We start from the raw sequence: 22,094 nt of genomic DNA, 5'->3' as shown, positions 1-22,094 counted from the left end.
TCAGCCCACCTGGTGTTCCCCGCGGCTGATGTGAGAAGAGAACTCGTAGTGGTCCTGGCTCTGGTGGCCACAGATGTTACACTCAAAGGGCTGGCGGAAGCCGTGACAACCCATGTGGATGGTGAACATGACGTGGTCCAGAAAGAAGATGCGACAGTGTGGGCAGTAGTAGGAGCGCACAGCCCGCCCCTCCCTGTTCACCAACTGCAGCCTCTCCCTGGAAGAAGGGGGCGACCCAGGGCTCCTTTTCACTGCGGCAGGGGGCACAGGACATGCCCTCTCCCACTCTGGATCCAAGTCTTTGGCCTGGCTGGGGCTGGAAGCGGGACGGCTGCGGGGCAGGGCTGGCATTGGGTAGTGGAGGCGGTGGTGGTTGGAGGTACTGGTGGGGGCAATAGCCCCGGAGCTCTGCTCCTCTGCTGTGCTCTCTGTGTCTGTGGAGTCGAGGCAGCCATTGGGAGAGGTGGTGTGGCTATAGGCTGAAGGGGGGTCATCCCGGCCCTCGCCTGCCTCCCGCCCAGCCAGGCCCACGGGCACAGCTGCCAGCCCACCTCTAACTAGAGCCCGGGGGCCCTGTGGGGCCACGTGGCTGTAAACAGAGCTCATGACTGGGGGGAGCTCAGACAGGAAGGCAGGGTGAGGCTGGGACTGTTTTGGAGGCTCATGATTCTCACCTTCACCGCTGCCCTCCAGGTGGTACCTGGCCCCCAACCCCACCAACCCAGCGGAATCCCCAGCAGGTTGAGAGCCGAGGAGGTCCCCCTCCTTCTCAGAACCAGAGGACAGTTCATAAGGTGCTTCAGGTAAGTTGAGACGCATGTGCTTTTCACCTGTGAAGAAGAAGTTAGTCAGTAAAGGATCAGGTGCATAAAGATGGCAGCCTCATTGAATTGGATGTATGTGGTCCTCTTGTGCCCACAGTGGAATTTATGTCATGCAGTGGTTGGACGAATATGACAATTCCTTTACATTTACATTTAGTCATTTAGCTGTCGCTTTTATCCAAAGCTCTGTACAAGTTCTGTACAACAGGTCAGCAGGAAGGGTACAACTCTGGCAGCTAAGCAACAATGTTCATCAAACAGTGCATAGTAGTAAAGACATATTAGCATAGTAGGTAGTAATAACCTTTACTTAAGGTCTACTTAATTGACCGTTACTTAATTAACCTTTACTTAATTGAAAGTAAGAAATACCCTGATATGATCATTTAAAAAGTAACAGCCCTCCAATCCACCCCTGATGCCTTCATTTTTAAACTGGCAAGAGTAATGTTGATGTTGTACGCGTTTCACTATGGGGCGGGCAATAATGAAGAGGCTCTTATGTCCCATCTTATCTTATCTTATGACCTATTATCAAGCTTTGGAGAGCTTGTCACAATCTAATGCCATATAGCTACATCCTATCTACATGAATCAACTATTTGTAATTACATATTACTACTAGGGCTGTCTATCCTCAACTAAAGAAATTCTTAGTCAAATAATAGTCATAAGGCTTCGTCGACTAATATTTTAGTTGATTTTCATCAACAAATCTGTAAAATTGTGTTTCCCGCATGCAATCATGCAGAAAGACCTTTTCAGGACATAGCTCATTCTTAATAAAAAAACAATGAATTGGTCGACTAACAAAACCGACCAATTAATAGGGGGCAGCCCGAATTACTATCTAGAATAGATGAATGTATTTTGCTTAATATGTAAAAAATTTATTAAAAAAAAAACTCACCCAAAAATTTCTGGGGGGTCGACCTCTTGCGCTTGGTGATGCTATTCACCAGCCTGTCGACAAATGTGAGTTTCTGGGCGGACGGCTGCAGCGTGGGCTGAGTCGTTGCCTCCAGGCTCGGAGACTCCTCTCCTGGAGACAGGAAAAACAAATATCTCAGCCAAGTAGCACCATCGATACACTGAACTCGCTCCATTCCCCCTATGGTCCATCCGTCACCTTGCACAAAGGTAGTCTAAGTATCTCTGTGTCCATCCCTACCCGGTGCAGTCTGCGTGCTGAGGGAAGTGTGGTGCTCCAGGGTCTGCAGGTAGCTGTGGCAGCGCTCCAGGTGCTCCTCAAGTGTGCTCTGTTGCTTGTAGCTTCGGCCACAGAAGCTGCACTTGAAAGGCTTCCCTACTGTCGGGGACGAGACTGCAGCACAGACACCAGGCTTTCAATAGGTGTCGAACAAATGGATGATTTTCACCACAGAATTTTGCCAATGTAAACGCGATGATCAGGGCACCTAGATCCAACGTCATGAAGATCATTTTCAGTGAATATATAGCATGAAAAGTATTATACGATGCAGGTGTTGCTTGTTTATGCATTGGAGGGACGGGATTTTTTTTTTTACTGTGTAACCACTTGATCGGTTAGAAAACGTATTTCTCAAGGCATGGCTGGGTAGCACAGCGGACTAAGCACTCGCCTACCACCGCAGAGACTCTGGGATCGAATCCAGCTGTCAGCGGTACCTCCAGCTTGGTCAGTCGTCCCTACTAACACAATTGGCAGTGTTAGCGGGTGGGAAGCCGGTGGGGTATGTGTCCTGGTCGTTGTAAACTGCGACTCCTACTGGTCGGTTGGGGCACCTGTTCAGCAGGGAGGGGATCTGGGTGAACCTCCGCACACGTTACGTTCCCCCAGTGAAACTCCTCGCTGTCAGGTGAAAAGAAGCGGCTGGCGACTCCACATGTATCGGAGGAGGCATGTGGTAGTTCTACACCCTCCCCAGGCCGACAGTGGGGTAATGCGCGCAATGACCAGGAAGGGAATTATGCATAACGACTAAATTGGGATGGGTGAAAAATACAGAAAGCCCAAAAATAACATATATAAATAAAATGTATTTCCCCATTCTCCACCAATTCCCGAAATTGGCCCTTCACCGCAATCTTTCACCTCGGCAAACTCCGAAGTATGAAAGATTCTTTTCATAGAAAATGAATATTTGAGAACGAGCGCAGACCCACACGCCTGTCTGTGTCCCTCAACACCTGTCAGAATTGAAAACACCAACAGGATTTCCTGTTTTTCAGAATCCTTTAAATGTCATATTTTGTCATGCTATGGTACATTCTGGTAAAGAATAGATATTTCCTTGAATTTTGCCGGTAGAGTGGAACCGGCCTGTATAGTATTGTAGAGGATTTTACCATGAGTAAGAATGAGTAGAACACAGGTTTATTTAGCTCAAACAGATTATAAAGTACAAATAGGTCGAGAGTTATTGCTGGATGACTCCAGGAGTGACAAGGCCTAGTATCCCTCCAAATAGCTCTAGAATCCAGTAAAACCTAGGTCTTTATAGTAGAGAGAACGTGATTCTGGGTAGGATGGCCCAGGTATTGGATTGGAGGGGGGCCAAGAGGGGGGAGGGGGGAGTTAGAATTGGTATTATCAGGTGAGACTGGGAGATTGTGGAGGGGATCATTATTCCACCGTATCAACTTCTAAGGAGAACGTTATTATGCTCATGTGCCTACTGAAGTCATCGTTCTAACAAGCTCAACATGTGCTGGTATGCAAAGCGAGCTTTATGAAACGTGTTATGCGCTGAACCCAGAGCGGAACCCAGAGCTGACGGCGTTACCTGTGTGCGTGCGCAGGTGTCCGGCGAGGGCGTCTCTCCGCCGGCACGCGTAGTTGCAGACGGGGCACTTGAAAGGCTTCTCTCCCGAGTGCAGCTTGATGTGGCGCAGCAGGTTGCCCTTCTGGGTGAAGGAGGCTCCACACTGGTTACACTGGAAGGGCCTCTCACCTGGCAACACAGGGGTTAACACTGAATCCCCATGACAACCCCTGTTCAATTCCATCCAGTGACCTTGCATGGGAAATGTGTACCGTAGTATGAACTGTTTTTGTCTTGTCGGGGAGTAACACTGAAATGAGCGCTGTATGTGTTTGCGGGATTGGAAAGTACCGTAAACAAAGTATTTTAATGCTGTACTTAGTGCTGTACTTAAATGGCATTGTGAGGTAATTGTACTGTACTTAAGTATTTCCATTTTGGGAAACTTATCCTAGTTTTTACTCCACAACATGTATCTGAACCCTCCAGTTATTTTTCGTATAGCTTTGCGCTCTGCTCTATTGGAACTGTCCCTTTAATCATATGCTATCATGAAAACTTTCAACCACATGCACGCTCCTCACCTGCCTGGCCACGCCCACATCCGCTCACACATAAGTGGGGCCATGGCCATACTACCAGCTCCTTCCCTACTTTCACCACGTGAAGTCCGTGTATAGCACCTCTTCAAGTTCACTGCTTTAAAGTAGTTAGTTTAGTTATAGGAGCTGTGTTGGCATCGTCTTTTGTTTCTCCCTCTCTCACTAATTTAAGGGAGAAAGAAAGGATAATGTCGTCACCACCGGAGAGTCTAGAAGATTATTCTGACCTCAACCGGCGCTTCACGTTTGGGCTTCCTCGGGGCGTAGTGGGGCTTGCCTGCTCCCGCAAGCGTTGCTCTCCGGCTGTGCAGCTGGATACTATTGCCGCGAGAGGCAGTCGGCTGGCCGATGGTCTCTCTAGGTGGGTGGTGTCTTGCGACGCTAGCTCTCCGCCTCTGTTCAATCACGTCAATTGGCGGTGAGCGGCGGGGGCGGACGGTCTAAACAGATGTGTCAGTTGTGCGGGGTCGGCTGCTCAAGCATACGGCCCCGCAGAACAGCCGGCTCCAAGCGAGAATTCCTCCGTTACCTCTCCATCACGTCCGAGATACAGGCCTGGCCATTAGCTTGTAGCTAGCCGTTAGCCGGTAACGTCCTATGGACAATTGGGATTGCGTGGAGGGGACGGGGGGTTCTTGTTTGACGCCCCACGAAGACGGAGGCTTTGTTTTCCTGGGAGCCCCGATTCCGAGTCCCAAGTCTCTGAGGAGGGATGCCCTCTGCCATCCGCACTGGACGTTGGCCCCCGCCTTTCAAAAAGAAAGTGGGTTGTGCTTCCCGGCGCGAGGGGTGCAAGCTTGCGTGTTTTTTAGCCCGAGCTCAAGGCGGCAGCAGCCCGCATAAAATGGGGCTTCGCTACCGACGCCACTGTATCTCTGGCAACACCGTCCTGTGAGGGAGGCGGGTGTTGTCTGCCCTTTTTTTCTTTGGGCTAAAGAAGAGGCAGTCGGCTGTCTGAAGTGATCAGGCCTGCATCGCTATTCTTCACATTACACAGCTTCAGTAGTAGCCGGTAGCTAACAGTGGGCCTGTGAGAGCTAGCCGCTAGCTTGCTGCTGTGTTAGCCGGTAGCTAATGGTGGGCCGGTAAGAGCTAGCCGTTAGCTGGTAGCTGGCCGTTGGTCGGTAGCTAACGGTGGGCCTGTGAAGGCTAGCCGTTAGCTTGGTGCTAACCGTCAGCCTGGAGTTAGCCGTTAGCTTGTTGCTAACCGTTGGCATTAGCCGTGGGGAGGTAGCGGGCCCTGAACACTCTGATTCGGCGTCATCTCTGGCAGAAGATGTCGTCAGCCTGCACCATGGCCGGCCGCAGGATGTGGGCGAAACGCCGGAGCGGGACTCCAGCCGTCGCCACTTCTGGCCCCGCCAGCAGGAGGCCTCGTCAACGAGGTGGACCAGCCATTGTTGCGGCCATTCGTCCTGCGTCCGGGGGTCAGGTAGGACACGTTACCGCTATACCCCCCCCCCCAAAATGTTTTTGGTTAATAACACAAAGGGTCATGGCGGCTGGGTGGCGCAGCGGACATTGCGCTCGTCACCAACGCAAGAGACACCGGTATCGAATCCGGCTGTCAGCGTTGCCTCCGGCTTGGGCCGGCCGTCATACTGACTCAATTGGCAGAGTTAGCGGGAGGGGAGTCGATGGGTGGTAATCTGGATGTTGTAAACAGCGACTCCTACAGGTCGGTCAGGGCGCCTGCACAGCAGAGACAGGAAAATGGCGGGGGCAGTGTGAGCCTCCTACACGTTACTCCTCGCCAATGAGAGTCCGCGCTGGCAGGTGAAAAGATGTGACTGGCTGCCTCCACATGTATCGGAGGGGACATGTGATGGGCTTCTATCCTCCCTACGACCGGACAGTGGGGGGCACATGCGAGCAACGATCAAGACAGGGGAGGGGAGAATTGGCACAGCTAAATTGGGATGGGAGAAAAAATAGAAAAATGGAGGAGAAAAAGTGGATTAAAAAAAATAACACAAAGGGTCCCTCCTAGGGGGGAATGTTTTTGTTTAACAAAACGTGTGTTTACGGCAAGAGTGAACTTGATGGCTTCATTGTATGATGAAGGTTGTGTGTGTTTCATGAAATACGTTTTTAGGTTAAAACGTAGCATTTGAGTCCACAACTGGTGTACTATTGTTAGCTTACAGAGTTATACGTATGCATGTGAACCAAGGACTTTTGGTCCCTCTCTTCAGTCTATTAATTTTTTCTTTGCTTAAGGGTAAAGGTAAAAAATAGCAGGTGGCAAGTTTTTTCGCACATAAGCCAGAGCCGTGGATAAAGCCAGTTTTTTACACAAACGAGGTTATTGGCTGAGGTTGGCGCGCATGATGTAAAGCTTTTACTCTACAGGTAAGTATGTGCTTTCATGTAGCGCGCTATGCAACTGGTGTCACGGCTCTGCTTTTTTATGGCGTCGTATCAGGGGTGAGGTGTTGAGGGGGGTGGACAGAATAAACCTCCCCCCCGGATATAGTTATATCCTTTACGAAACTGATTGGCCGGGAGGTTGTGCCTTTCTACCCATCAGTTTCCCTGACGAGGGTGTTCTCTCTCTCGTCACGGGGAGTGGGGGGGGATTTCCCTGTTTCCCACACCAAATTAGGATAGGTGGGACACGGGATTCCCCCGGCCATTTGAAGACATCACAGGCACGTTTTCTTATTGGCCAAGAGACATGTCCGTGAGTTACAGGGCCTGTGCTGCAGTCGAGACTATTAGTTCTTCTGCTCTGCTCCCTACCAGTAGTGTATATTGGGCCGTTTTGAAAGCCTCCTCCTTAGAGTTTCAGAGCCTCCTCCTCAGGGAGTTTCAGAGCCTCCTCAGAGAGTTTCAGAGCCTCCCTCTCAGTGAGAGAGCCTCCTCAGAGGAGCCTTCTCCTCAGAGAATCTTAGGGCTAGATCCACAAAGAATGGATTTGCACGGTGCTAATTGCACCCTTACTTACAATTCATTATGAATTGAAAATGGGGGACCCTGATGTAAACAAGACGAAAGTCTTTCTCTGGTCTGCATCCTCTTAACAATTGTGTGTATTGAGCCGTACTATATTGTACCCATTCTGCAATCTGTTAATACAATTTTCATTCAATCAATCTCCTGTGCGGTGAAAATGATCCATTTTCAAAGTTGAAGCCTGCCAACTTTTAAGAGAAAGCTGACCTCTTTAGCATAACCATAACCTTAAAGCATCAACAATTGAACATTTACTGAAATACAAGAACATAATGATAATAATAATAATAATAATAATAATAATAATAATAATAATAATAATAATAATAATAATAATAATAATAATAATAGTAATAATAATAATAATAATAATAATAATAATAATAATAATAATAATAATAATAATAATAATAATAATAATAATAATAATAATAATAATAATAATAATAAGTACTTATTCAATATCAAATCCTTTTTTTTCATCTCTGTCGAACAGGAACATATGTATTCTTGCCATATATATCTATCCACATCTGTGTGTACTTACCTGCATATAATCCTTTTACATATCTGTAGATACTATATGTATATCTGTACATATCCCTTACCTACTCTTACTAGTTATGCTGCTGGCGACAATAACACTATGTAACAAACCATCAAATACACTCACAGCACACACATCCACACACTCACTTTAAATAAACAACTCACTGTAGCACCCACTTTACCCACTTTAGACACTTTAACACACTTTATATTTATTGGTAAAGAGATTTGCACTACAACTCATACCTCATTGCACCTTACCCTAAGTTGTACCTCATCCCATTTCTGCATTGTACTGTATATTGTATTGTAACTCAGTTACTTTTTCTCTACTCTGCATTGTATATTGTATATGTATATTGAACACTTTTGTTTTGTTTACACTTGTCTACGTCCTTGACTTTCTATTTTATACTTATTTTATACTTATCAATTTTTATCTAGCACACTCTCAGGAGCAAAACAGAAAGAAGCATTTCATATAAAAGTATTCTGTATTTTTGTATGACAACTAATAAAGAAACTTGGCCAGTATGACTTACTACCATCGTATATTTATACCTGTATCACTGTACATATTAATACTACAACTCTGTACATACATCTGATTAGCACTATTACTCAGTAGTACTAATTCATATGTTTTATACCCAGTTTAATCACCTGTACATTGTATATTACTGTCACACTCTACTGTTACATTTGCACTCTGGTTGGACGCCAAACTTCTTTTCGTTGTGCTGTACTTGTGCTGTATAACGACAATACATTTGAATGTAATCTGATCTAATCTTTAACAGACTTACCAGAGTATTATTATAGTATTATCAGGGTATTTGGATACTACATTTGGAAAGACACCACTGTCTTGTCCGCTCGTTCTCACCTGTGTGGCTACGCTTGTGCACCATCAGAACGTTGGGTCCGATGCAGGTCATCCCACACACGTCACACTGTAGCTTCCCACCGGGCAGCCGGAGAGGGCCTGGAGAAACGGGCGCAGGACTAGCCGGCTTGCTGTCAACGCCCCCCCTCTCCCCTCCAACCTTGACGTGCTCGGGGCCCCTCTCCTCCTCCTCTGTGTCCCCCCTGCCCTCCTCGCTCACTCCTTCCCTCTGTGGAGCCCCCAGGGACTCATCCTCACTGCACAGCTCGACCTTGATGGAGTTTGCTAGGTAGAGAGAGAGAGGAGAAACAGAGGGAAGACACTCAAGTAGATGGTTTATAAGGCAAATGTATAGAGAGTCGTGCTCGTTAGCGCCACACGTTATCGTACCACAGATCAATAATAACTGACCGCTTAGGGAGCGGTGTGGAGAGGACAGCAGACTGTTGGGAGAACTCACTGAAGGACCCCGCAAACCACCGTAAAAGTCCTGCTCTGTTGCTGTCTCTCCTCCGCTGCCTGAAACAGACAATGCACAATTACTCAATACTTAGTTGTACCAGTTCAGGTAAATGTTGACTGGGGCTGATTGTACACAGACACACAAACACCTTGCATGGTTGCCTCCGCCGTCGGTGTGTGAATGTGTGAGTGAATGGGTGAATGTGAGGAACAAAATTGTAAAGCACTTTAGATAAAAGCGCTATATAGATGCACCATTTATCTTTTATTTACCATTTACACACACAAAGGAGCAGTTTTTGACAAGTGATTTGACTTTACCTGGCACATATGAGCGTCCATTACAGTCATCAGCATTCATTCTCTCACCAGATGCCTACAGAAAAGTGAGAACATTTATAAAATGTATATCACAACGATTAAAACCCAATAAAATGTTATTATTATTATAAAATGTTTTACATGAATTGTTGTCTTGGTTGGCCACCTCATTGTGGCATTTGAAATAAAGTAAGTAGCTCACCAGGTGAAACATGTCCATGGAAACAATTATCTTTAGTGGGTTTAAGTATGACTGTAAACCTGACGTTGATTGATTAGCTTTGCACTGCCTCAATGCAGAAGTCTACACTCAACTGTTTCACCCAATTATTTAATTCTCACTGCTTCTTTGATATCTGGTAGTCCCCTCCTCTCTCCTGTAGCCAGCAAATGCACATAAAATATTCCACATTTATAGTCAGCTAATAGCTGAGGGGGTTGAGGGAGGAGTTGAAACTATTCTGCATGCACCCAAGAAAGAAATCATAGCTAACAGGGAGGATTATTATGAGAAAGGACCGTGGAGTGGACCCATGGATGAAAACAATCATGTTGTTATAGTTGTATGACTAATTGAGGATACATTTGATGTAAAATACAGACTGTCAATCTTTACAGTTATATTTTCAATATTTGCAGATACATCTATTAACATTTTTGTACTGTATGCATTTTTTGTATATTGGGAGATAATTCTATTTTATGACGTATAAAGATGAAGATCTATGAACCAGATCTATAACGCTGCACCTTGTGTTGAAATGGATGACAGTGTGGAGTGGACGGAGGAGACAGTGGCGCAAACAGGGGGCGGAGACAGACGATCACAGGGGAGAGCCTTGGCACTAGCTGCGCCGGGAGCAGGCGAGCAACAGGCGCTGGTGCAGCCAGACGCGCGCCAGTCACAACATGGCAGAGCGATTAGGGGACGCGCATAAACACTGACCTTTGCCTGGCAATTTGTTCTACCTGGGCGATAGGGTTGTTGTACATATGTCTTCCATTCCTTTCCATGCGTATGAACGATTGACAGGCTACTTCTTTTGGCTGGCTGCAAAAACGATGATAGTCGTCATGATGACAGATTTCGCTGTCATTTTTCTCGCAGCGCACATCAGCTAATGGACGAACGCGTCAGAGCGCGATAAAGTATAACCGCCACTCTGCATACATACAGCCTGATACAGCTGTCATCCAACATTGAGCCTGTCTGGCCCAGGCTGAATGTTTCTTATGAGCCGTTGCTATGGCACCCGACCACCCGACAAATGGCATTCACCCCCACCAACTACTCAAAAAAACATACGGTACTTCCAAATGAATGCCACTGAATGGTCTTACCAAGTGCCGCGATAAAGTCTACTGCGCTCCTGCTTACCTGGCGACCGACAAATATTTCCCTTTTTTAATTGTCTGGATTGGTGTTTGTTTTCCCAGGCGACGACAGCATCTCCGGGATTTTTTTTTATTTTTTTTTTTACCTGGGAATCCCAAACAACTTCCGGGCCCATGCTGGGATACAGACAGAATAACTGTACAACAGAGCTCTTGATCCAGTGATTGTCGAATGCATCGATGCATGTGAGTTGCACGGATATGAGGCCGTCGTCATCGGAGGCTACAGGCTTTGCACTCATCTGGTTGACAAATAAATGTTGCTTGTAGGCTGCATCAGTTTGATGACAATCAATCAAAGCTGGTATTTCGTTTCCCACTGTACATTCATTATCTTACATGAAGTGGGTGAGCTCATTTGCATTTTCATGTTGGCTACTGTTAATATTATACTTTACCTAAATGTTATTCCTTTATTGGACTTGAATGACAGACAAAGACAAGCGGGTGTTTAATGATGGATTATTGTAAAAGATGCATGATACTGTGATACATACGTAACATACGATAATACAGCGGACGTTTAGTAGTTGAAGAGACACCTGACACGGGGTCTATAATATTCTAGAAAATACTTTGTGATAGTTTCCTATAGTACCACATGATGGCGGTAGACTGCAGCTTTCCCCCCATTCTGTGACAAGAAGTCCATGTTGTATCTGGTGACTAATATAATCCGATTTTCTATGTAGTCCTTGTGCAAACAAGTGGTCAGTCAAACACTACAAAAAGGTCATTTTAAAAAACACAACCATATATTATTGTATAGTACTCATTACCTTATTCTTAAAGCTTAGCATTGTATTGCATTTTATTCTTATTACTTTTAGCATGTCTATTTTATTATCTATTCTATTTTATTATTCTATTTTATTACTCTATTTTTGCACAATCAAGGCAGGCATGGCCACCTTCATTTCACTACATGTATGTATGTGTTATGTGTTATGTATGTGACGACTAAATCTCTTGAATCTTGAACAGATAAGAAAATCTTTCAAGTGTGTCACAACTTTGCAATCATTCAGACTAGCCAGCAGGAGCTGAAGAAAACTTGGGTTTATGTCTCTGCAGCAGGATCTGGTAAGCCTCGTGGATCTGTATGAACATCTCCTCTGCCTCCTTGGTGGGGTTGTGGTCGGGGTGCCACGTCTTGGCCAGTTCCCTGTAGCTGCGACTGATCTCTTCTAAAGACGCCTCCTTGTTCACTGATAATACCTATAGAACCAAAAGTAACACATCTTATAAACATCTCTGCCAGGCCCTGTCCTCCTTGAACATGTAGGCTACAGTCTGAAAGATGCACCGTTAAAGGAACATGGCAACATTATGGGAAATGCATTTACCGTCTTCTCCAGAGTCAGACAAGAAGATGGATACCAATTTCCTCTCTGTGCGTTCAGGAGAAACCTATCCGGCTGCAAACCTAGCTTAGCACAAATTAATGGAAGCAGATACGGACCAGCTAACTTAGCAATTAGACAAAAACACCTCTCCCGGAGTTTTAAGCTAGGCTAGTGGTCCATATCCGTTTCCATTCATTTGTGCTAAATTAGACTAGCTTTCTACTGAACGCACAGAGAGGACATTTATATATATATTTTTTTTTTTTTTTTTTTTTTATTATTGCAAAACAAAAATTATTAAAAGTCAGTACTCAACACACAATGCATAATGAAACTTTCAGTCAAGGTGGTTAAAATACATGCAAGTACAGAAACAAGATAAAACAAAAATAGTCTATAATAACATTTTAACCGTATACAGTGTATATCCCGCGAAATTACTATTATATAACTGTTAGTATAGAATATACCCCTAATACCTATTTTCTAAAACCCTACACACATATGCTCCAGCTCGAACCCCCCCCTCCCGGACCCCCTCTTGGATAGTACCTCCATTATCCCTCACTCCTAACCAGACACTACCACTATAAGCTAGCTTTTATTCTCTCCACCACTTCTACCCACATTGACATTTTGGATTCATTGAGACCCAGAATTCTTGCTGTAGATATTTCTTGATATATCACATCGAGATATGTAAGGAACCAAACTCTCCGGCACATTTTTTCCGGTTGAAACCAGCGTGATGCGATCAGTTTTTTAGCTACTGTGATACCCGATAAAACCAATCTCTTTAGCTGTGGATTCACTGCAAACTCAAAAACATCATTCAATAGTAATACCGAGGGGTGTACAGGTATATTCCAAGATACGAGTATTGATAATTGTTGGGACACATCTTTCCAGAATGCCTTAACTGGTGGGCAGTCCCAATACATGTGCATAAATGTTCCTTCGTCCCCATTTGTACATTGGGAGCATTTGGAGTCTTGTTTAAGCCCCATTTTGCACAGCCTTATAGGAGTCAAGTATGTCCTGTGAATATAGTTCAGATTGATTTGTTGATGATCCGGGTTCCTTGATGTAAGTCGGACATTTGCCCAGGCTCCTTGCCAATCAAAGTCATTTTCCAGGTCTGGTATATCCCTCCTCCAGACAGTGTCTAGTTGAAGGGTTTCATACGAGGACGTTAGTAATTGATAATAAAAACCTGATACAAAACCTCCCAATGTTTCTCTTTCATAGAAAAATTTGTGGTATCTGTGGTGTTCGATTGGTATGAGTAATGGAACACCGTGAGACCTCAGACATAGCTTTAACTGTATGTAAAAAAGCCATGTGGACTCGGTGAGGTTAAACTTTGTGCATATTTCGACATAACTGCAGAAGCCCTGGTTATTAAAAATATCCCCTAGTGAGTGTATGCCTTGCTCTTCCCATATAGGGAATCTTATAGGGCGTTTTCCCATTAAGAGTGCATTGTTATTGAATATGGGAGTGTGATTATGCCATTTTTGAGGGTTAGGATATTTCTTTTGTGTTTCCCGCCATGTTCTGATTGCATGGGTAATTATGGGGCCAAATTCCCGCTCACAATGCTTGATTGAAAGTTTAGTGTGTGCTATGTCTTTCAGTCTCTGTGGGGCTACTATGTTTTCTTCTAATTCTCTCCATGATACCAAAGCCTGGGGATCAAACCATATTTTCAATGGTCTTAATGTGAAAGCCTTAAAATATTGTAAAAAATCTGGAACTGCCATGCCACCGTCTGCTTTATTTCTCTGTGCGGTGGATCTTTTTATGCGAGGTGGTTTGTTATTCCAAATAAATTTGTATGTGGAGGATTGTAATCTTTTCCAATAGCCCTCTGGAGGAGGTAACGGTAGCATTGAGCTGATGAAATTGATTCTTGGTAATACATCCATCTTAACTATTGATACCCTTGCCTGTACTGAGTTTTTAAGTTTTGCCCACCTGTCCAGGTCGTCTTTGATTTTGTTCTGTATTTTTGTGTAATTGTGCTTCACCGTTTGTCTTATGGTGGGAAATATTTCCACACCCAAGCATCTAAAATGTTTAACCATGGGTATCGCACCTGGGAGGGTTGTGTCTTTTTTTGCACGGATGTTAAGAGGAAGAAAAGCCGACTTCGGCCAATTTATTTTAAATCCCGATAAATCACCAAAGTTCTCTATCAACTTGAGTAGATGCGGCAATGTGGTGTTGGGGTTTTGCATGAACAATATTACGTCGTCCGCATATAAACTAATTTTATGTTGTGTGCCCTTGATTACTATTGGTTCTATGTGTTGGGATTGTCTTATAAATTGTGCTAAAGGTTCTAATGATAGATCGAATAGTCCGGGACTAAGAGGGCAACCCTGTCTGGCTGAGCGTGATACCGGAAAGATTTCGGAGATGAATGTGCCTGTTGTAATCACGGCCGATGGGTCCTTGTATAGTACTTTAATCATATCAATGAATCCTTTTCCTAACCCCATCCTTTCTAATACTGCCCATAGAAACGACCATTCCAACCTGTCAAATGCTTTCATAGCATCCAGGGATAGCATCGCCTTAGGTGTGTTGTCCTCTTTGTCTGCATCTAGTACGTGCAGTATTCGCCTTATGTTATCATTGATCAGGCGACCTTTTATGAAGCCTGTTTGGTCCGGATGAACTAAAGACGTCATATGCTTTTGCAATCTGATGGCTAATATCTTAGAGTACAGTTTGACATCGGTTCCGAGGAGGCTTAAAGGTCGGTAACTAACTACCGCACTCAGTGGGGTCTTTGTCTTTTTTGAGAAGAACTGAAATGAGTGCGATATTGTGGTGTTTATGGAAGCTCCCCTCCTTGACTGAGTATAAGATCATATTTAGTAATAAGGGTCCAAATATGTCCCAGCAGGAAAGGTACATTTCTGATGGGATACCGTCCTTTCCCGGAGCCTTACCGTTTTTCATTCCGGATATGGCCTTCTTGAGTTATTCTAATGTGATCGGTGCTTCTAACTGTTTAGCGTCGTCCTCCGAAAGTTTAGGGAGAGTAATTTGATTAAGATATGTGTCTAATTTGTTTTGATCGAAGGTCGTTTCTGAATTATACAAGTCGGAGTAGAATTCTTTGAATGTATCATTTATTATTTTGGGGTCTGTTACAAGAACTTGTTGTTTTCTAATGGCAGTTATGTCTGCAAATTTTGCATTAATTCTTAATCGCATGGCTAATAGGTGACTAGGTTTAGAACCTTGGAAGTACTGCTGTTGTCTTGTGCTGCGTATTTGCATTTCCGATTTTTGTCTGTATATTGCTTTGATCTCTGTCTTTAGAATGTTAACTTGGTTTTCTAGTCTAGTAGAGTTGTTGTATTTTAAAGAATTAAAAAGCGTTGAGTAAAGCGTTTCCATTTCAGACAGTTTTGTGCATTGATTTTTGCGCAATATGGAGGAGAATCTATCCGTGAAATCCTTGATCATACCCTTTACCGACATCCATAATATTCTGGGGTCTTGCTCCGCGTTTGCATTATCCCGTAGGAATACTGTGAGTGCTTCTTTAATTTGTGTAATGAATTCCTTGTTGTTAAGCAGCATAGTATTAAAACGCCATCTTGGGGCCCGGGAAGATAGTGTACCAAATGTTGCTTTCAGGATTAAGTAACAGTGATCTGATAGCGCATTGGGTATCATTTCCACTTCATATTTATCAAATATTCTCGGGGATGCAAAGACGTAATCAATTCTGGATAATGTGTTGTGTCTCGTCGAACGACAGGAGTACTTACGGGTCATGGGATTAAGTGAACGCCATAAATCAATTACCCCTGTAGACTTTGACCAATCTTTTAATGCTTTAGAAGAATTTTTTTGTTCGCTGGAAAAGGCAAGGTAAGATTTGTCCATCCTTGGATTCCAAATGGCATTAAAATCCGCACCTATTATATATGAGTACTCGGGATGGTTTAACATTTCTCCGGTTAGTGAAGTGAAGAAACCCACTTCGTACAAATTTGGGGCATATACCGCTGCCAACGCAATTTTCCTGTTATTATGTACAATCCTAGCTATAGTTATACGCCCCTCAGCATCCGACCATACCCCTTTCAATTCGATATTTAATTTACGTCTGACGACTATGGCTACACCTCTAGTTCTCGTACCAAAAGAAGAGTGACTAATATTATGGTATATGTTATCCGCTAACGTATTTATGTCTGCCTCTAAAATGTGCGTTTCGCTTAAAAGAGCCACGTCCACATGTTCTTTTTTCATCAGTGTGAGCACGCTTTTGCGTTTGTGTTGTTTGTTTATCCCACCGGTGTTCCATACCATTATATTCAAACTAGCCATAATCTATGCATGTTATTGTGTAGTTTTTGGTAATGCTTCTGGAGTGTGAAGCTACAATAGATGTACATCCAATTAATGAGGTCCCGTTGAGAGCCGAGCTTAAAAACATATATATATACAAATAAAAATCCCCTATTTTCCCCTCGCCCAGAGAGTCGTACAGGCCTGTGTTCCAAAAACACATCCTCCGTGAATGACTCTCCCCCTTAGTCCACCGGATTGCCCAAACTGAGCATTGTAATCCTAATCTTCCTATGCTAATTGCCATAGGATCTAACATTTTCATTCTAATGCAATAGAATGTCGCTTTTGGTCTTGCACCTTCCCTTACTGTAAAGAAATATTGTGATAAATGACAAAAAATAAAAAAGAGAATAAACTTTCATCGACATATTCATTTGAACCCTCTACTAACATGTAGGAAAGTCAGGAAAAAGGAAAAGATTGTAGAGAAATATTGACACCTTAATGTGAAGAACAATGGAAAAGAACAATGTAAGTTAAAAGATAAAAATAAAAAATAGAATAATGAGAGAAAAAAGAAAAAAGAAAAAAGAAAAGAAAGATATAGATAAGGAATGAGAGATAGAATAATAATCAACGTGGAGAAGCCACTAGAACCGAATTAACTGATTAGATAAAATAGAAAATAAAATAGAAAAGCAGAGCCTTTTAGAGCTTCAATGAGCCAGTCACTTCAACAGTGGAGTGATTACTTAAATTGTTAGAATAACCTTGTAGTGTTCATGCGTTTAGATGTGGTTGATTTTTAAAGTATTATTAAGGACTGATTGAACTTCATTCAATTGATTATCTGCTATGTATATACACACCGGAAGTTTAATGCTAGAGTTGTAGGCCTTCGTTGTCATGGTGCATTATATTCTAGAAGGATGTGGAATATACTAGTGCCAATAGACTGTTGTTATGTTCCAGAATGATCTAAGAGACCCAGGGCATTCGAGCGATAAACCCAGAATATTCCAGATTGATCTTTTTGCAATGATATATATTTGTCTCCCCGGAGACCAGAGTCTGAAATTATATTGTATTACGGAACGTATTGTACACAGATCGCATTGGTATAGACGGACATTTATATCTATCTTATTGTCTGACTCTGGAGAAGATGGTAAGCACATTTCCCATGAAGTTGGCACGTTCCATTAACAAAATAATTCTGAGTCATCGTTTCACTTCTACTTTTGTGTTGACTCACTTGTAAAGCGTCTCTTTCTTTCTGAGTGTACTCTTTGAGCAGGATCTCCATCACCTTCTTCCAGGCCTCCTCATTGTGCCCGCCTCCAGTCAGGGCACACAAGACTCGGTATGGGATCAGTAGGACATACTCCACCACGCCTCTGAGCCAGGGCAAGAACCAAAAGACATCCAGCAACGCTGCCACACAGTCAGACAGGTAATATATAGTGGCGGTAGTGTTATGGAAAATGCAGTAGGCCAGCGGGGCAGAGAAAGCCAACCAGGCCAGAGCTAGTCGGTAAAGCCGAGGACCTGCACAAGACACAGAGAAACATTTTATGGAGAATGATTTAAAGGAACACGCACACCAACCTTATGGGAAATGTGCTTACCGTCTTCTCCAGAGTCAGACAAGAAGATAAATACGAATTGTATCTGTACATTTGGTAGAAAGCTATCCAGCTGCTAGCCTAGCTTAGCACAAATTAATGTAGCCTAGCTGTTGGCCAAAAACACCTCTCCCTGAGTTTTAAGCTAGGCTAGTGATCCATATCCGCTTCCATTAATTTGTGCTAAGATAGGCTAGCTTGCAGCCGGGTAGCTTTCTACTGAATACTGAAATTGGTATCTATCTTCTTGTCTGACTCCGGAAAAGACGGTAAGCGCATTTCCCATAATGTCGGCCTGTTCCTCTAAACCACATTGTGGCAGAAAAGTAGACATGCTGTAGAGTGCTACAGCTGTGGCATACGTCACACAGAGATTGTACAAAGTGACATCATACCTAGTTGCCGTCTACGCTCGGGGGGTTGCTGGGGTTTGAACCTGCGGTTCTGTGCCGCAGTAACAGTGGCGGCAAGGCTGATGGGTAGAGGTGACAGGGTGCTGCCATAGAATATAGGAGAGGTAATGAGGCAGGCTGTCAGCGTCTTGGGGAGGTTTGACGTCTGCTGGCCGATGCTGGACACCAGATGCACCCCGGCGCCCACACTTAAAGGCAGGACGAGCAGGTAGAAGAAACTGAGAGAGTTCAGTCCTATCAGAGCCACCGTGCCGAAGTATATCCCCACGCAGACCTGCCCTGCGAACCTGACGAGGCCTACGGAGGGACGGGCGGCAGTGGGGGGCTTTCTTCTCCCCCTCTCTTCCTCCCGATTGGCCTCGCCCACATATGCAGGGATGCGGAAGAACTCTCTGGCCCAGCCAAGGCCAAACCCTCCCAGGGTTAGCATCCACAGTAGAGCGTGGCTGTCTCTTCCTAAGTATAAGTGATGGAGGCCCAATGGGCCGCCCATCGCCCATAGAGCGTATGTGACTGTCACTCTCTTCACCATGCTGAGATCTCAGTGGATCGGTGTGTGCAGAATGGGGGAAAGCTCAGCCATCCTTGAGGAGGACCTGCAGTTCAGACCCAAAGAGAAAATATGACTGGAGTGACTCAACCTCACTCGCGGCTCTCATCTCATCTAGTTAGTTAGTTATGAACTATAATAGTTAGTCAAGATAAAATCTTTGAGTGAAGAATCCACAGACAGAAATATAGCTATGACATGGAAGGCTCTTGGCTTGTAGTGAATTATTCAGATGTCTATTTAATTCCTAACCCATTGTACAAACATGACAACATGCTCCAATAATCTTAGAATAGTGTTACTTTTGAACAGGAAATCATTTAGAGATAAACATTTAAAAAAATTCAAGAAAAGTCACACTACTATACAAGAAAATCAAAAGCTATCTCAAACAATCCAAAAAGACAGGGTCATCAATCATATTTTGATGACCTCACCAACCCACTATATTAGACAGGATTCTATGATAAGCACTAAATGAAAATGTGTTGGCAGCTTGTTCTCAAGCTGTGTTAGGTTTTTTTGATTGAACATACATCTTTTCATTGACTAAAACAGTGGTGATAGAATGACTTTTTCAGTGCAACCTATGCTAAGCATGGATAAGTGTAGAATTGTATTTAAAAGCTTACCCCACACACCTTTTCCAGTGACTTGTTCTGTAACTAAGCTAGATCATTATATTGCCTCAGTTGGACTTTGAAATATAATAATGAAATTGAGGCTGCCCTGCATGTTAGCATAAACTTAATCGACCCCTTGGTCATCTTGATAAGAAGAATATAAGCTAGAGTTCACAATAGTATGTGGGGGAAATCATGTTAGCAGAGTATATGTTTTTAAAGGCCTTAACACATAAGACAGAAAACGCCATTTTAAACCCCATAATGAAATTGACAAATTGACAATACAAAGAGTATTCCTATACAAGCGCGTTTTTAATGATTTGTATCTCAATCATTAAATCACTTGACACATTAGATGATTGATTGAATTGATTGATTGAAAACTTTATTAACAGATTGCAGAATGGGTACAGATAACAATTATAATAAATCCATTATAGGCTGTTAAAAGAAACAGTCACAAAGTAACCAAAACTTGATAATATTAGAGCAAAAATATTCTGGGTCGGTTCAATTGCAGTGGGTCACCTGTAGAGTCAAACCGCTGGCTCAATCCCCTATCCCACGCACTTCCCCCAAACACAACGACTAGAACCCACCTCACCCCTGCCCACTTTGACAACCTAGGATGGCTTAGAGTAGACGACAGAGTACAGCAACTTGCAATGGGCCTGGTCTACAAGATACACTACACGACCAAGGTACCCATGTACATGTCAAAATACTTCCCAAAGGTCAGTGAATACCACGATCACAACACCAGAGGGAGCTCCACAAATCATGTTAAACCCAGATTCGGCTCAAATAAGGGACTAAACACGTTTCGCAATTATGCCACATCAATGTGGAACGCCCTACCCAAAGCTGTAAAGGAATGTGGATCACTACCCACTTTCAAAACCTCTCTCAAGGGACACCTACGGGAGACTGCAATTCAACACTGGCCCCTGTAAATATCCTAACCCAACCCCCTCCAATGTACAGTCATTTACCTAGTATGGTTTTGTCAATAGTCCAATGTACAATTTTGTTTGTTTGTACAGTGTCTCCTCCCCCCCCCCCTCAATGTACAGTTTAACTTGTTTATACAGTGTGCCCCCCCCCCCCCCCCCAACCACCTCCAATGTAAATTACCCAGTATGGTTGTCAATATCCCAATGTACCCAACCCCCCCCCACCCAACCTCCTCCAATGTACAGTTTCTACGTCAAATGTATATACTCCCTTTTCTTGACTCCTTCTGTATCACAAACAGTACTGTATTTGCAAATCTGGTATGTCATAAATGTATAGATGTAGCAGTACTGACTATCTGTATGTCATGTATGTCATATATGTCCTGATGAATTGAAAATGGGGGACCCTGATGTAAACAAGACGAAAGTCTTTCTCTGGTCTGCATCCCCTTAACAATTGTGTGTATTGAGCTGTACTGTATTGTACCCATTCTGCAATCTGTTAATAAAGTTTTCAATCAATCAATCAATCAATCAATCAATCAATCAATCAATCAAGCAAGCAACTGCAGAGCCGCAGAGCCGCAGAGCCAGCGGCGTTCTCAGGTCCGGCAGTCTGAGGAGCGTCTCTACATTTCGTAGCTCCAGTTCTGCAGACCCCTCTCTGATTGGTTGAACTCCATTTCTGCAGACCCCTCTCTGATTGGTTGAGCGAAGCCCCTCTCTGATTGGTTTAGCTCGTCACGCGGTAAAAGGCAAAAGAAATGTACTACCAGATTCGCGTATAACGTTATTTCGCGTGACTTCGCGGTTTATTCATAACGTTATGCACATTTCACAACACAGCCAGCTGTCAGAAACTGTACATTGTAACGTTATAGGTTTATTCACATAACGTTATTCACAACACAGCCAGCTGTACTGTACATTGTAACGTTATAGGTTTATTCACATAACGTTATTCACAACACAGCCAGCTGTACTGTACATTGTAACGTTATAGGTTTATTCACATAACGTTATTCACAACACAGCCAGCTGTACTGTACATTGTAACGTTATAGGTTTATTCACATAACGTTATTTCACGTGACGCGTTCAACTTGTTTACACTCCCCACTTACTGTAACTGTACCATGACGCACTCCCCACTTAACCCAGTTAATGCCTTAACTAGACAGTTACAATGTAACATTTAGATTAACCCAGTTAATGCTTTAGACAGTTACAATGTAACATTTAGATTAACACAGTTAATGCCTAACTGTACTGTCTATCTGTATGTCATATATGTTACGATGAATTGAAAATGGGGGACCCTGATGTAAACAAGACGAAAGTCTTTCTCTGGGGTCTGCATCCCCTTAACAATTGTATGTATTGAGCTGTACTGTACTGTACCCATTCTGCAATCTGTTAATAAAGTTTTCAATCAATTCAATCAATCAATAACTAGACAGTTACAATATAACATTTAGATTAACACAGTTAATGCCTAACTAGACAGTTACAATATA

The 22,094-nt window shown here is 43.6% G+C and overlaps 2 protein-coding genes across 2 annotated transcripts; both read right to left on the bottom strand.

Moving 5' to 3' along the window:
• On the bottom strand, positions 1–10,780 carry ikzf4 (IKAROS family zinc finger 4; the record flags this gene model as incomplete). The annotated part of the gene is made up of 8 exons (XM_084334041.1): positions 10,725–10,780; positions 9,347–9,401; positions 8,975–9,082; positions 8,564–8,848; positions 3,593–3,760; positions 1,996–2,148; positions 1,735–1,866; positions 1–830 (listed from the first exon to the last, which is right to left on the bottom strand). The coding sequence occupies exons 2-8, from the start codon at positions 9,384–9,386 to the stop codon at positions 1–3; spliced, it is 1,716 nt and encodes a 571-aa protein (XP_084190167.1). The 5' UTR covers positions 9,387–9,401; positions 10,725–10,780.
• A 990-nt stretch (positions 10,781–11,770) lies between these two features.
• Positions 11,771–18,977, bottom strand: dnajc22 (DnaJ (Hsp40) homolog, subfamily C, member 22; the record flags this gene model as incomplete). The annotated part of the gene is made up of 3 exons (XM_084333491.1): positions 11,771–11,959; positions 17,663–17,955; positions 18,428–18,977. The coding sequence occupies 3 exons, from the start codon at positions 18,975–18,977 to the stop codon at positions 11,771–11,773; spliced, it is 1,032 nt and encodes a 343-aa protein (XP_084189617.1).
• Between the last annotated feature and the right edge of the window lie 3,117 nt (positions 18,978–22,094).

This window comes from Notolepis coatsorum, assembly GCF_963971535.1.
Source record: "Notolepis coatsorum genome assembly, chromosome: 17".
NCBI lineage: Eukaryota > Metazoa > Chordata > Actinopteri > Aulopiformes > Paralepididae > Notolepis > Notolepis coatsorum.
The sequence above is the reverse complement of the archived record's forward strand: the minus strand, read 5'-3'. Positions and strand labels throughout refer to the sequence as shown.